Here is a 15727-nt window from a genome sequence, read left to right on the forward strand (position 1 = left end):
AGGCAGGGAACCTCTTGGTGCCCGAATGACCACGTCTGCCTGCCCTGCTTCTGTTCTTCCCCACAGGCATCCTGTTGGGTTGCTCATCCCTTCAATTCTTATAGGAACCGCTATCACAAAGATTGTGCTGAAGCGTGATTGTAATTGCCTTCTTCAAAATGCTTTCCTTGTCAAAAGTCCTTTTTACCTCTTATTGCAGATATTTTGAAGTTTATCAAATGCTTGAATAGAATAATGTAGTGTGCTATATTTAGTAAGGATGCACATCAAACCCTCCAGGCTTCCCTTAGTAAAGGAAAGAAATCTCATGTTTAATACGCTGAAAGCAGCGTTGTAACATATTAAAAATATTGTGTAATCCTAACAGTGCTACGTCTTCCAATCTGTCTATATATATGCATCATGACATCCCTCCTGACATCCCTGTTCAGTTTTAACAGAGAGGCACCTACAAAAGAAAGTTTAAAATAGCTTTTAGGTCTGAAGTTCTCCTTTGCCTATAACAGCTTCAGGAAGCATTTAACATGTTACAGGACCATCACCAATGGCTGCGATTTGGCTTGTGTTAAGCTCTTCTATGAGACTAATTCTCTCCAAATATCGTTACCCACAAACATCACAGTCCTTGGCTAGAAGCTGTTTTAAGTTTTCTAAGGAAAAGGAAAGTAATGGCAGTGGTTTGATCTGAAATATTTCAGCATGTTTGTGAAGCAGCACTGTCTCTATTTGTCTTCCTCTTCTCCTAACGTGCCCACAGCAGCTGCTTGCCTCATGGCTTCTTTAAAAGCCCAGTTTGGCAGCTGCGTTTATCCTGCAGAAAAAGGGGACGTACTGGCAGGGAAGGAGACTCCATCTTTGCCGTTTATTACATTTTTGTTCCTCAGCCGAGCTGCCCGAGCATGGGTGCTGCTGCGAGGGCTGGGGCAGCCCGGCTGAGCGCAGCTGTACCGGCGCGGCTGGGCGCTGTCCGGCTCTCCCTGCGGACTCGGTCATAAAGCAGTCCCATGTAATTTGCAAATTTGAAAGATTTTTTGAGAATTTCTGGGCTTGGCTGTTTTTTTTCTTTAAAAAAATAAACTGGGTTTTGATGTTATGGTTGGTGTTGCCTTACCTAGTAATTTCTTTGACTAAGAAGTAACAAGTAGAAGGCACACTTGGACTGTAAAGTGCTGGGCTTAGTTTTTGTGTGAGAAATCAAAATTCTGCTTGACTCTTAATTTCAAAAATACTAGGAAGGTGAAGAACATCGTGAGTACAAGTGGGAGCCAGTTGTGACCATGCCTGGAGTCAGTAGAAGACCTGAGATTGTGACAGGAGTCCTTCTGAAGCACACAAACTCTGTTTCTCAGTATGAAATGTTAAAAAATAAAAATAAAATAAAACAGCCATTGCAATGAAATATATAGAAAACGTGTATGTAATGAATGGGCAGCTTGATGCATTAAAAAAAAAGGAAGCATTTTCTAAGCAATAATCATTAAAGGCAAGCTTATTTGGAATTAAAGAATTTTAAAGTAGTTTTTATAATGCAGTTGTTAATCTTTTGGTTGAATCATATTGCATTTTATTCTAACTGAATTTTTGCAATTTACTAATGCCATTATCTTTTCCTTAATTACAGATCAAACCAAATGAAAAACGTGTTCATAAGTTAAGGTTCTTAACAGCCAAAGAAATATGGATGTGTCTTATTAACGAGTGTTTTTAACGTCTGCAGTTTGCAGGAGGATTTGATGTACACTAGCAGACGTTTATTGGAAGAAATTTTTCTGAGGAAGATGAGTGTTTTTGAATTTCTCAGAGGACAGTCTTTAGACTATATGTTTACTGACCTTTGTACTGGAGAAATAATTTTAAAACATTGAAATTAATTATGGGGTAAGAACATTTATGGGTCTGTTCAAGCATCATAATATCAGTAACGAAAGAATTCTCATTTTGTAGTTAAGCATGTAATTTAAATGGAGTTGTAATTATTTTGTTTCCATTATAAACTTAGATTTCTGTAGTCTGTTGCTTTAAAATACTTTTTCTGAAATTCAAAAATTCATCAAAATTAGCCATTTAAATTCAGATTTTGCATCTCCAAGTAAAGAAAAGTTACTGTACTAAAATTCAGTATTTTTATATTTTCCTGTTTCTTTGTGTAGTTCTTTAAAAAACATTTTAGAAGTAATTAATGGGATGTGGAGTAGTAGAATCGCAGAATATGAAAGCCCCAGTTGATCTTTTAGTATAAGGGTGATTTAGCACCCCATTTGTACCATAGCTTCGGCCTGGTATTTATTAAATATTCCCAATTCAGAATTTATAAAAGCAACGTAATGATCTGTTTAGTTCCGTATAAGATTCCTTTTGCATATCTGAAACAGGAAAATAAAGCTTTTAAGAAAAAGAAAATTGATTTATTAACAAGTAAAAAGTTTCTTAGCTGTCTCTGGAGATTTAATTTATTATGCCGTAGGCTGATACGGGTCTATGGTTGGGGAATGACATTGAAGAAACTGTATGCAAGAAAGTGCTATGAAGCCCTCTTATTGTTAAGGAATCATTAAGGTTGGAAAGGACCTCCGAGATCATCTGGTCTAACCCCTACCACCAATGTCACCCACTAAACCACATCCCTAAGCACCTCGTCCAACCTTTCCTTGAACACCCCCAGGGACGGTGACTCCACCACCTCCCTGGGCAACCCAACCCGTTCCAGTGCCTGAGCTATACTTGGACAAACTAGCCAACCAAAGCTTTTTTCACGTGCAAAATTTTAAGGGCAAAATCTTCCTAAGGTTTTCCTTTTTTACTAGCTTTTCTAGGCATACCACCCAAATGACCCATAGCTATTTAACTTGTATAGGAGAGAGCCCTTTTTTAAGCTGGTACTTTCTGGTGGATGAACAAGTTGTATACCAGCACCTGCTTGGTTTTTGGAATGGGGGTGGAATGTAGGAGTTAGTCTTAATATTATTAATCCTGGACTTTCCCCCATACAATGGTTATCTCAAATGCTGATATAAGTTCCTACCATGTACGGAATGCTTTTTTTTCATTTTTAAATAATTAATTAGTTTTTGGCTTAAAATGACCTCAGACAAGAGTCCAGCCTTTCCATATGTCAGCTGTGATCATAACCTTGTGTCTTTTATGTATAGTATGTATGTATTTATGTATGTACAGACTCTTTTAAAGGAGCTCTTCCAAAGAGAAACGTAGCTGCTTGTCTGAAATCCCGAGTGCTGAGGGAAGGTAGTTACAAGCAGGAGGTAAAGAGCTGTTCCGTACCCAGGTGAAAGTGTAAGGAAACTTAGGTAGGGTGCAATTGTCGAGGCAGAGATTTTAGCCTTACTGGAGCTATTAAGCCAGTCTTCTGAAATGTAGTTCAGTTTCTTTCTCAACGGAGAGTCTATGTGTCATCTGTGTTGTTTGAGAATGCGTTTTATGTACGGTATACAGTTTTTTATAAAAGTAATTTTTGGGGCACAATAATGGGGAAGACAATATTTAAACAGATAACAATTTCAGTGCACACTTCTGTATAGGTAAGTAGTATTTTCCAGAAGAGGTGGTATAAAACTTTCACAGCCAGTCAATTCTTTCTGCAGTCATACCGATAGTAAAAATGACAGGACAAGTCGGCCACAGAAAACCTGTTGGTTGCTGTTGGTACAGTGAATCACAACTTGAGATTTCTCGAGAGGGTAAATCCAACAGCAGAACTTTTGTTGCTGGTTTGAGGATTTTATTTTTATTTTTTCCTTAACGGGTGGGAAGGGGGGGAATTGCGTCAGAGGCCCTCCGGCTCCTTGCTCTGCCTCGAAGGTCACTTCTCAGCTGTCCTCCTGTTTTCTTGGTGCAGTCCAGCCCTAGGATTATTTATCATCGATCGTTTTCTGAAGGCCACGCTTTGTAATCCCATGACTGTTCCTAACAACAAGTGAGAGGGAGCAGCGTGCTGCCGGCGCGGGGCCGGGGGCGGCTGCCAGGCCCCGCGGGAGCCAGGCCGCGAGCTGCCCGCCGCTTGGGCCCGGAGCGCGAGGAAGCCTCAGCTCAGGGGCAGGTGCACGACGTGAGTCCTGCTCTGTGCACCGTGGCTGTTGCTGAGGAACAATTCACAGAGGAAGTAAGATCCCACCTTCGTGAGCAGCCCCGCTGCTCCATTGTCTTCAGTCTCTCCAAAGGTTTTTAAACTGGGGGGGGAAAAAGCTGTTGGGATAAAGTCAGAAAGCAATGCTGAACACATTTCCATATAGAAACCCTCCTAGATAGGAAATTCCAGTTAATAATAATTTGGAGAAAAACCTGTAGTAAAACTTGAGCATATTAACTATTAAGAGTTTAATTTGAGCTCGGGGGGAAATGATCTAGATAGGCGCAGTAAAAATGATGAGATTTCAGGCAGATTTTACAGATGACTTTCTCTTTCTTTCTAAGAATAATCGAGTCATTTTAATGATAAGCCTTGCTTGGTTTCTTTGAATGGACTGTATGTAATTAGTTGCAGCTTCAACTTTGAAGTGTTTTGACAGAAACTGTATCATTTAGCTCATAAATTTTTTCTAGTATCTGCCTTAAATATTTGTTCATTTTCTGCAGCGTGCAACTTTGCTACTTCAGGTCAAATTTCAGATACAGCTCCGTTTTCTTTGTTATCTCGATTGCTTCCTTCAGGATGAGGGAGAATAATTAAACAGAACATCTTTTCCAAGCAGCTGGAGTCAAATTCCAGCTGACTGCAGCACCTGTGAAGATTGTACCTCTGCCTCGGGCTGCGCGGGTGCAGTGCCAGCCCCGGCTACGCAGTGACGCTGTGCTGAGAAGTGCACGGGCTCGGCGGCGTAATGCTACTGCCCTTCTGTGAGCTTCAGATGGCAATAATGCCGGTGAATGCAAAGTGTCTGGTTTAGACTAATTAGAGGGATGATTTGTGAAATGCTGGCTATTTATTTAATTAATCACCAGCACAAAGCTATAAAACCCATATTTTAAAAATCCCTGTTAGTTTGCCATGTGGTTAATAGATTGTGGCACATTAAAAAGTGACACGGTGATGTATTAAAAATGTTCCACCTAAGGTTGGCAAATGTCCTCAAGGAACTTAAGCTGTCTGCTTTATGCAACAGAAGCATAGGAGTAGAGTCTGATCTGTTTAGGGATTGAATATTTGTAAAAACATTTATCTTTTGAATAGCATCTGTTCATTAAAGTATCTTGTAGCATATTTTTTAACAAACAAATAATGTTTATGGTGTGGTTTTAATTATAAGTTTTGGTTGTGTTTTGTTATTGCAAAGAATATCTCTTCCTCAGTATTAAATTTTTAAGTGTATTACTAAGTAAAATGTAAATAAATCTTCTAAAATAGGCCATTCCTTTTTTTTCTGTGCACAGAAACTAAGGATAGTTTCTTGTAATGAATGCATTTTTGTTGCAGCTATAGCAATTGTATTTTGATAAATCTGAATACGTGTTTTCATTCTTCAGCAGAACTATTGGAGCTGAATAGATAAGTGCGTAACATCCATGGCTAGCTCAGTGCCGTCTCAGTCAGTATGAAATTCAGTCCTCTGGAGAAAGGCAGCTCCAGGTCCTGTGTTTGACTTCATTGATGCTGTAGGGATTGTGCTGACCTGCTGCATAGGAGGTGCTTTCATTCCTGGCAGAATTCTGTGTGAATGTGGCAGGATTAAAGATGGACTGGATCCATTTGTCCTGAAAATGATACCACTATGAAAGGAAATGAGGCCTGGGCTGTAAAGGGGATGCTGGCTTTTTCCCTCCATTTTGATTTTGTCAGAAAAGAATAACAAGAAATCATATCCATAGCACTTTAATTTTAATTTTTTAATTTAAAGAGAGTTGTATAAAGTAATACATGTTAACATGATTGAGATACGCTGTTACAAGAATTATATGCATTCTTCCTCGCTCAGGACTTGCATAGTTTTATTAATTGTGGGAATGAATGCCAGGAAGGAACAGGCAGTAATTTTGGATATTTGATTAAGTGGTTTTATATGTAAATCATAGTTTTGAGTTGCATATAAAAATTTGTTCACGTGGAAGCGTGGAAGGAAACTGTCCAGCTCTGGAGGTTATGTTTCTCAGCTGTGTGTTGTATAATTAACCGGTACATTAGGAGGAGGGCTGGAATAAAACATGAGTATGTTAATGCAGCCTGGAGCTGATGTTGTAGTGATCATTGCAATGCAGATAAAGCATTTCTCATAACTGCTGCTGCCTACTGGAGCCTTTGAAACATCTGGACCTTTAATTGAAAAATAGTGTGATGCTATACAAAGCAGACATGCTAAGTGAAGTCAACAATTTAGAATTTAAAAAAAAAAAGTGTTATTTACCTTGTAGTTAAATATTCATACTTTGTTATGCTTTGTATAACAGGAAATTACTGGGTTAAATTTTTATGAATAGTGGCAGCATGAATAAGATAAATTAAGTATTTAACAACGTTAATGGAATTTTACATTGCGATCTGCTAAGTCTGCAGCACAAGCTGGGATGATACAAAGGAGAATCCACTTGTCAGAAAAGAACAACTTGGAAGCGTCATATAAAAACTGTGACGACTGGCAGATAGTTGCGTGGTCACTTGTTCAGTCGATTGTCCCAGTGGCCTCACTAGCAGTATTGTTCCATAAATGGCATAAGCATAACAGGAGTAATTATATGATTACTACAGGAATGTAATACTAGAAAAATAATGTAAAATACTAAAAATGATGTAAAATGCAAATACTGACTTAACCACCTGATGAAATAAATGACATTCTTATTTTGCCATAGTAAGGTATAGTGTGGTGTACTGCAACATAAAAGGGATAGAGCTACTCTGTCTTTTCATACGAGCACTAAGACTTAGCATCATGTTTGTGAATATTGATGTAATATGTAGCTGAACAGGTATTTTCTCCAGTTCTGCTATAATATTCTGCAAATACAATGAACAGACTCTGCTATAAATATTTAACCATCATATTACATTAGATGCTGTTTTGCTCACTGCACCAAAATCTACTAGTTGCAGCTACATGTTTCATTCCTGTGTAGTGTAGGTCTCGTATATTGAGGCTGATAAACGCGTTCATCATCCTGTTTTGCTGCCAGTGTGTTCTCTCTGAACCATATGCCCATAGTGTCATTATATTCCACTACAGTATAAGGGTTTCTGCCACATGCTTATTGAAAGCTTTCAAGATATTTGATCATCTAAACTTAAAACACAGACAAAACCCACACTATTTTCAGATGGTTCTTGTCAATTCAGGCCCTTAAAAGCAATTTGATTGGAGTGAATGTGACTGTTCTATTCCCATTTATTTTGGATGAAGAAATAACTACTTTTTTTTTTTTTTAATCAAGAGGTTAGGAAATATAGGTTTTCAATATTCATCTTAGAAAAATATAGTCCTTTGTATTGCCATAAACATCTGTGCTCTGATCTGTTAGAACTTCTATTTGTATTTGAAATATATTTACTCACGTTAACTTAGATTTTTCCCCTTCGTTTATTTTCTCTGCGTTGTTTAAATACATATTTGAATAAGTTATGTTTAAGAGTTGATTACTGGATTATATAGTAAGCTAAATACCTCTTAACCTAAAACAAAAACATTTCACTTAGTTTAAAAGTGAAAAGAAATTTTATTTGTAAAAGGTAAGCATTTGTTTCCATTTTGTGTAATGTTCAGCACTGTTTGCTGGGAGGTGAGTCAATGACTTGAATTAATTATAATTACTGAAAAGACATATACTGATTGAGCAAATAAAGTAGTAAGCTCATTTGTGCCAAGGCCATCTAATTAAATGCTAACTTTGGATAAACTAGATGTGCATGAAAGATTAATTTTTGGAGGTTTTTATGACTCCCAGTAAATAATGATTCAGTAAAATCTTTGCATTATATCATTAGAACATCTAATCTTAAAGTGATATAACACTTAGGCACAGAACTCTACTGTACAGAAAGATGCAGTAAATTATTATCGCTGAAAATTAATCACTTTTCTCTAGGAAATGTTTATGGACTTTGTTCTAATTTTCTCTTCTGGTGTGCAGCAAAACAGCTCAGGAGTGGGAAGGACGCAGCATATATGTTTTTCCTCAACGACTTTCGTTAGGTTCCTATTATGCAAGTACTTGAGAAGAGCATTTAGGAGTCTGTTGTCCTTGTGATGGAAAGAACTGTACCAAATTCCCTTTATCATCTGGGAGAATATTAGTTGCTCTGCAATAACCCATTCAAGATATAAATCGTCTGTTATTGGAGAGAGGTGTAGATTTTCTCATGGACTTTGATTAAAAGTTTATTTTACATCTTATAAAGACTTCCCGTGTTGAAAGAATTGATTGTTTAAATATGTAACTTTTTTATTTTAACATATTCTGTTTATATTTAAAGCATATTTTATTACAGAGTATTAAATAATGATACAGATATTTCTAAAACCACATGTGGCCAATGAAGATCATTCCATATGCAGTTTTCCTGTGCTAACTGTAGTAACCACTAGTTATATCATGAAACATTACAGCTTTACAAGTACATTCCTACAAAATCTATTATAATGCACGACTTGATTTGCCTATCATATCCTTCACTCTCGTGTCTGGAAGCAGTAGCACACGTGCATGCTGTTGGTGCTACTTACTTGTTAAAAGAGACCAACAAATACCATCACTATACATCTCCAAAGGTTGCTGTATTCTGGCTGTGTTTATTTTGGACAATATGAGAAAAGTGGATTCACAGCAGCTGTAGTCTTGGATGCCAATTTATTCTTTGACAGGAAGTTTGTTTATTAATGGCAATACTTTTACTAAGCTTAGCTACTGTTACTTTTGTGTTTAATTGTCAAAGTGCAAAAAATACATTGATCTGCTTAAATAAAATTATAAAAAATAGAAAACAGAAAATCTGTGAATTCAGCAGATTGTACATTTCAGCAATGTCAAATAGCGTATATAATTTCATGCAGTTCATGAATAGCAGCAGCAAAGAATACGTGTAGTGTGCCAAAAAGCTACAATGCGCTAGACACTAAGAGTTATGAAAACAGAGGTAAACAGAATTAAAAGTAAATGATTTATATGCATACAAAATTAGCAATAATTTGTGAAGTAGTATCCCTTTTTTATTTTGTTCCTTCAAGGCTGTGTATGCTGCACAGGGCCATGTCGTCTGTCCTAATTGCGGCACCACTTATCACCATTTGGTGATAAAACATTGCTTTGAGTGAGATGAAAATGCTATAGAAATAGCAAATTATTTTTTTTTAAGATCAAACTGAATGAAAACAGTAGGTAGTCTTAAGAGAATCTATTAATGAAAATATTAAGAAAATTTTCTGTGATTTATTGAATGTTTAGTGTGTATTCAGTTACTCTTGACTTCTTTACAAGATTGGTGGAATCTAACATTTCTAACAATAAAACCTTAATGGAATCAGATTTGCGATTTCGTAGAAAATTAACGAGATATTTTGTCAATTTTATTCCAGACTTCATTTGTCAGAATATACAGTGTCCAGTGACAAGCTAAAAGAATTTTTGACAAATTAACTATGCCACAGGTGACAGATCAGGAAAATGTTAATTTAACAGCCCCTTTATGCTTCCCAGATTTATTGGAGGCTATTAAGGAAACTCCAAATGGTAAGGCCCTTGGCCCTGAATAGATTTTCCATTGAATTTTATACAGGATCTATTAATAAAGTTTGTCGCTGCCTTTTTGAATATAGGTAATTGTACTTTATCTTCTGTGTCTCCTCAGCATTTACAATTGGAATACTGTTTTTAGTTGGAAGAAAAAAGTAATTATGCTTCCAGTAGTGCCTGTAATCTGGGCCTGAATGATCCCTCCTAGAGACGTGACTATAAGCACTATAGAAACCCCACAAGTTATTACTAGCTAAATCCATTGTGGGCAGATCTTTGACTCTTGGCCACTGAGACGAATAGTTCGATCCATGTTATTCAGTCCCGCCACCTACAAACACTTACCTAATAAGCTTTTCACAGGTAGTAATTGAGCTCTGTGGGACTTTCTGCACAATTAATATTTTGCAGGATCAAGCTAAGTATGGATTCATTCAGTCCTGTAGACAGGTACCTGATGTTTTGGACTTCTAACGCTGTTTCAGAACAAATATCACCCATTTGTAATAAAAGTATCAGTTTGTAATAGAGATTTTTTCCAAAGTCCTTTGGCTTAGCGTTTGATCAGTCCAAGCCTTGACCCATGTGCTTATAGGCCATACTAATTTTTCTTACCTCCTGTGATACTGAATGTTCTCTTTATTAATAGAAAGTCTAATAAGCTTCTAATTCTCAGCTTTCAGGCCCTGTAATGTCTTACGGCAATCACTTTTAGAGCACTAGGACTGTTACTTGTGATTGTGCCATTTTGGGGTTTCAGTGTATAACCAGGCATACCTAGGATTCCCATTAATTTCCTTAATAATTGCTGTTTGCTCATTCAAGTGCAAACATTGTTGAAACAACAGGTCTCCTGTTCTTGCCGCTATCTCCGGTCATTACTGCAGTGTAAGCAATGTGCATAAATTTATGCGTGCTAGTATATTCCCCTGGCTAGCGTTTGCACCTGGACAAAGACAGAAACAGACTTGAGATTAGGGATTCATTACCTGATATTATTTAATGTCCCTTAAAAATAGTCATGTAAGCAGGAAAGCAAGAGGAGAGAGAAAAAGAAACCAAAAAACCTGTTTCTGCGAGTAGCTGTAATTCTATCGTGTTAGTGTTTTCGTTGGAGAAGCAAGGTTGTGGGTGCGGGTGGTATCTCAGAGCATCAAAGGCACACAACAGCCAAGCGCTTGGGCTGGATGGATGCTGTAATATCTGCACCAAATGTGCCTAACTTGAAAGTAATTTTATCAATTTAAGAAAATGCCTTGAAGATGAAAAAGTTATGAAAAGTCCCTCCTACAAACATGTTGACATGTCATCTTGGTTTTACTAAGCTTATCCAAAGGCTTCTTAAGGCTTATCCAAACGAGGTGCTGCCGGGCCCTGCGAGCGGGGCTCCCAGCGTACAGCTCTTGCTTCTGGACTGCTCGCACCTGTAAGGTTCAAGTTTAGGTCTGGTGAATTTGTGTGTGTAGGCCGCCGCCAGCCGTGGTAGTTTCTTCCTCCTGCCCCTCTCCGTCGGAACGCACCGGCCTGTCTGCAGCCTCTCCTGCACCTGGGTGGCTCCACGCGTTGTACCCTGGGGCGCGTGCCGGCGCGAAGGCCTTTGGCTCCGGTTTGTGTGTCGGCAGGTGGAAGGGAGCCGAAGGGAAAAGAGAGAGAACGAGTCCCAGTAAGCTGGAGGGAGACTCGAAGCGGTGGGGAGCAAGGAGCGCTGCCAGGTCCGGTGCTGTCCAGGATCCCGGTGCTCGAGCAGCTGGCGAAGCCGAGCGGCGCTGCGGGGCCGCGCTGCCGCCTGTGCCCGTGCCCCCAGCCAGGCCCTGGCTGCAGAGCCAGCGGGGACAGAGGGAGGCAGAAGTGCAGAAACAAGGGTTATGCTAATACTAGAGACTGGGGGGGGAAATGTTTCCTGAAGTCTTAGGTAGGCTGGTTAGTTTTCTTTTTTTTGCCTTTTCTTTTTTTTTCAATTTCATTTCTTCGTTTAGCTCCTGCAAGAACGTGGAATCTTGCAGTGAAGTTCAGGCTTTTTATGGAAATCTGCAGAATCTTTGCCAAATCTTTCATACTCCTCTTGCAGAAAAGTTAAACAGCTGTAAATGAATTAGAATTTAAATTCAAACTTCTTTCAATTTTAAGGCATAGCAGTGTGTTTTGATCTCACTACTGAGAAGAATTCCATCCGTACCACGTTGTGTATTAGCTCTGTCATACCTTTTCTTTCATACATTCTAATGAAATGTATTTTCTTGACAGGGTCATGTTGGTACAACGGCAACCAAAAAAATTGATGTCTACCTCCCACTGCATGCAAGCCAAGACAAACTACAGCCCATGACAGTTGTGACGATAGCAAATGCCAAGGTGCATGACCTGATTGGACTAATATGCTGGCAATATACAAGTGAGGGACGGGAACCAAAACTGAAGTAATGTTCTTTCTTTACTACCTCTTGATCTCTAATTTTCTCCTCTGCAGCGTTTTTGCATAATGAAATGGATTTTCATGTCAATATTTTAGTAGATAAATCTTAGAGAAACTACCTACACATTTATCTGTATTTCCTTTTGAGAAATACACATGCATCTATATCCATTTCTCTTTCAATTAAACTTCTGGTTACTGTATAATGATAAGCATATGAGGCCATGGATCTGTAAAGAATCATAATTTCAAAACGCTCTATGTAAAAATAATATAAAACCTATCTCTTTTGATGTCATGGAGACATTTTTTATGTCCCATCCATTTTTTTTTTTGTACTGTTCTTAATGGCTGAGATCACAAGGATGTCAAATAAAATGTAGAGCTCATCTGTAACTCCCTCCATTTGTTTCTTTTGAGAGAAGGTACCCAGGTACCCAGGTTCTGCCTCTTACTGCTCTGCGCGGTACCAGGTCCTTCCCCCAGATTCATAGAGAGAAATCACTGTACTGGGTGACGGTGTGTCTTGGAAGTACCACTAACGTTCTACTGAAATTATATTTTATATTTTAGTCTTAATGCTTATGTCTGCAAACAAGAATTCTGTCATAGAACTTCAGCATTATCACTACTTGCTTTCTGTGGTTATTTTGTTGACATAATCACTTTCATTCATTATAGTCATGTTAAAATATTTCTGCTTTTCTAAGAATTGACAGAAATAGAGGCTAAAGGTGCTTTTCTTTCCAGGTTATCATCCTGGAGATATCACCAAATTCTAAACCATTCTATGGTGATGACATTCTATTGTCAAATAAGGATCTTAAAAACAAAATAAACAGCAGTTTTATTTGAAATTATGAATACAGTTGTGTTCTTTAATTCAAAAGCAATGTCATGCAGTATTTTGTAATCGCTATAAAACTTTTATCTCAGTCATGTTGGTTTTTTTTCAGTAAAAGAAGAGCAAAGTCCTTAGAAATTTTAGCTTCGGTTAATGAATGGAGTTTTCAGTATGTTTGGTAGTCATTGCTTACCTCTTCACTGGGGAAAAAAACGTGCCTCTGAAATTTCTGAGCCTAAATAACGGTTTGGATTTGTCACGCTGGAGAACAAGGATTGTTTGCTTTATCATGGTAGTTGACTTAAGGAGTACACAGAACAGGTACTTCACAGAATCACAGAGAATCAGACCCACACAGAATCAGACCCACTCATCTGAGTAACTTTGCTTTTAAAACAGTTCTGTAACATGCAAAGAAATACTTCAATTTTTGCTGGATCATAGAGCATGAAAAGAACTTAAAATAGTGTATTATGGAGTTATTGGTAACAGTTATAAGCAGGTGACTTTTTCGGTCCAAAGAAGGTTAACAGTTTTGTTTGATGCTTTTATATGAGCCAGTCAGTTTTTCCCATTTTCATTGTTCCTGGAATGTTTGATGAATGTTTTTTTCTTTGGTATTGTATTTGGCTCTTTCAGCATTTTTCAAGTGTTTGAGAACTCTGTAGTCTTCTCCCTTGTAGCACAGTCGTGATGGGGAAGGGAAAACGTTGAGAGGTTGCTTGAACTGCCCTTTTTTAGGATCCTGGGGTTTAGTGGAATTCTGATTAATAGACATAGGCAGAGGGTGGCACAGAAGAGCAACCTCTCTTGAAAACAGTTTCATGGATATTGTTGCCTTGGACAAAGGATTTGCCTCAGCAATTCTGACCGTACATATAAGATACTTCAGAGGGTAAGCACCTCAGTTTTTTTGTTTGTTTTTACACTGGAGAAGAAGAAATATAAAATAGTTTGCAGGTGGTGCCATTTTGTTTGCTGTTACTGATTTCTGTTCGTTATATCATAAATTCAGGAGTGTCCTATGTGTATTATTAGCTTATTTTTTAACGAGTAAGATACCACTAAAATAAATCTTTGGGCACATGCATGTTTTTCAGGAGCACAGCACACCTCAGATGGAACAATGCCAATGAGTAGAAGCATTCCATGAAACATTGCTGCCCACAGCAAAAGTCAGCAGTGGGAGGAAATGAATTTCACTGTCTGACTTGAAGGATAAGATGTTACGATGTGTCAAAGAGTGATCATGACCAAGGAAGCTGTCTCATGTAATCAAATCTCAGGACAGAAATAGTAAAATAAAATAATTAATGGAGGCACTATTTGGTTCCCCAGAATAGGCTAACAGCAGCAATTGAGAAACTGGATACAAATGCTCAGAGGCAGGGGCAGTGCCTCAAGATTCCAAGAAGTTTGTTTTCTTGTGTAGTTCTTAGTTATTTCTCATGCCTCTGGTTGTTGTTTAGTTTTTGTTTGTTTGTTTTTAGCATTGCTGACTGCCTGTTCTGTTCTTTAGCAAGGATTGATATAACTGTAGACTAATTATTTCCAAGTAACAAAATAGCTTGTGTAGGTTGCACATTTTGGTTTTTGTTCCTGGTTTAGTATGAAAAGAAAAAATCAGGTTCACTGTGACATTCCATTGAAATACATATACATAATGCTTCAAATGTAATATACAGTGCATGCAAAATGGTAAATGTACCTTCTAGTAATACAGTTTGAGAATAATGAGGAGGCTAAGGTTTTGTAATAAGGAGAAACAACCACGCTGCCTTTAGGAAAAGTATATTTTAATAATTCTTTTTCCTTTTTTAATGTTTTGTATTCATTTAGTCTACCTATTATAATTTATTTATTATTTATTATCTCTATTTGGTGTCTTGATATGAGGAATTACTGACAGTGTTAGCAACCCTGTTTCAGGCCTCTTTCATATGAACTTTAGTCATAACCCACTGGACCATTCCCTTGCCAACCACTAAGGGATTTGCTGTAATGATTCTGCCTGCAAAAATCATAAAATATTTCTAGCAATAAATTCTACTGATATACAAAATTCAAATAAACTTCCTTGTTTTAGATTTAAGAATTCAGTTACATTTGTCAGCCATTGTACTTAACTTTTACATTCTGTCTACTTTCCAAAATTTTGAACCTTGTAATTCGAAACCTAAAGTTCAAGACTTTCATCTTATCCTTGTGGAGGTTCAAAATGCAAAACAGTTTTACACATTGGGCTTGTTTTTTCAGTAGATTACCTGTAATGGATATTAAGAAGGTACCTGGTCTCCATTAATTATTGGACTGTTGTCTATGTTATATTAGTATTTTGACTTAAGTCCAGTATATAATAAGCACTTGTAATAGCTCTGAAACAACAGCATATAAAAAAGCACAATTTCAGTAACCAGTTCATACCTTAAAGTGCATATTAATGGATCATTCTCTGTGACAGAACATCAAAGTATGTATTAGGTCATTTATATCTTGATTCTTTTTTGCCACAGATAACATGAAATGGTCTCTCTTTTAGCACGATTGTGTGCTTTTAAATTTTAATTTAGCTCATCAGAGTAAGTAGATCTCAAAGTTGTGACTTAATCTGTGAAACACACTCCATGTTTTAAGTCATTTGTAGCCCCCTAAATTTATAACGTAACACATTTTGTATTTTCAGTATAATTGGTGGAAGATGAGCTGGTTTCACCACCGCTGTTTTTGGTATCTGGATTCTATGAGACCACCCTGAATGTCATCTGCCGCCTGTGTGGCTGTATGTCCCTTCAGATCTAATG

General features: G+C 37.6%; 1 protein-coding gene across 4 annotated transcripts in view; it reads left to right on the forward strand.

Moving 5' to 3' along the window:
- MAPKAP1 (MAPK associated protein 1) overlaps window positions 1-15727 on the forward strand; it is a 105588-nt gene that overhangs the window by 32128 nt on the left and 57733 nt on the right. For all 4 annotated transcript variants that reach the window (XM_080561409.1, XM_080561410.1, XM_080561411.1 and 1 more), the window contains one exon: window positions 11914-12086. In XM_080561409.1, coding sequence (XP_080417535.1) covers window positions 11914-12086 — 173 coding nt within the window. The remainder of the gene's footprint in view (window positions 1-11913; window positions 12087-15727) is intronic.

This window comes from Anser brachyrhynchus, assembly GCF_964034855.1.
Source record: "Anser brachyrhynchus genome assembly, chromosome: 19".
NCBI lineage: Eukaryota > Metazoa > Chordata > Aves > Anseriformes > Anatidae > Anser > Anser brachyrhynchus.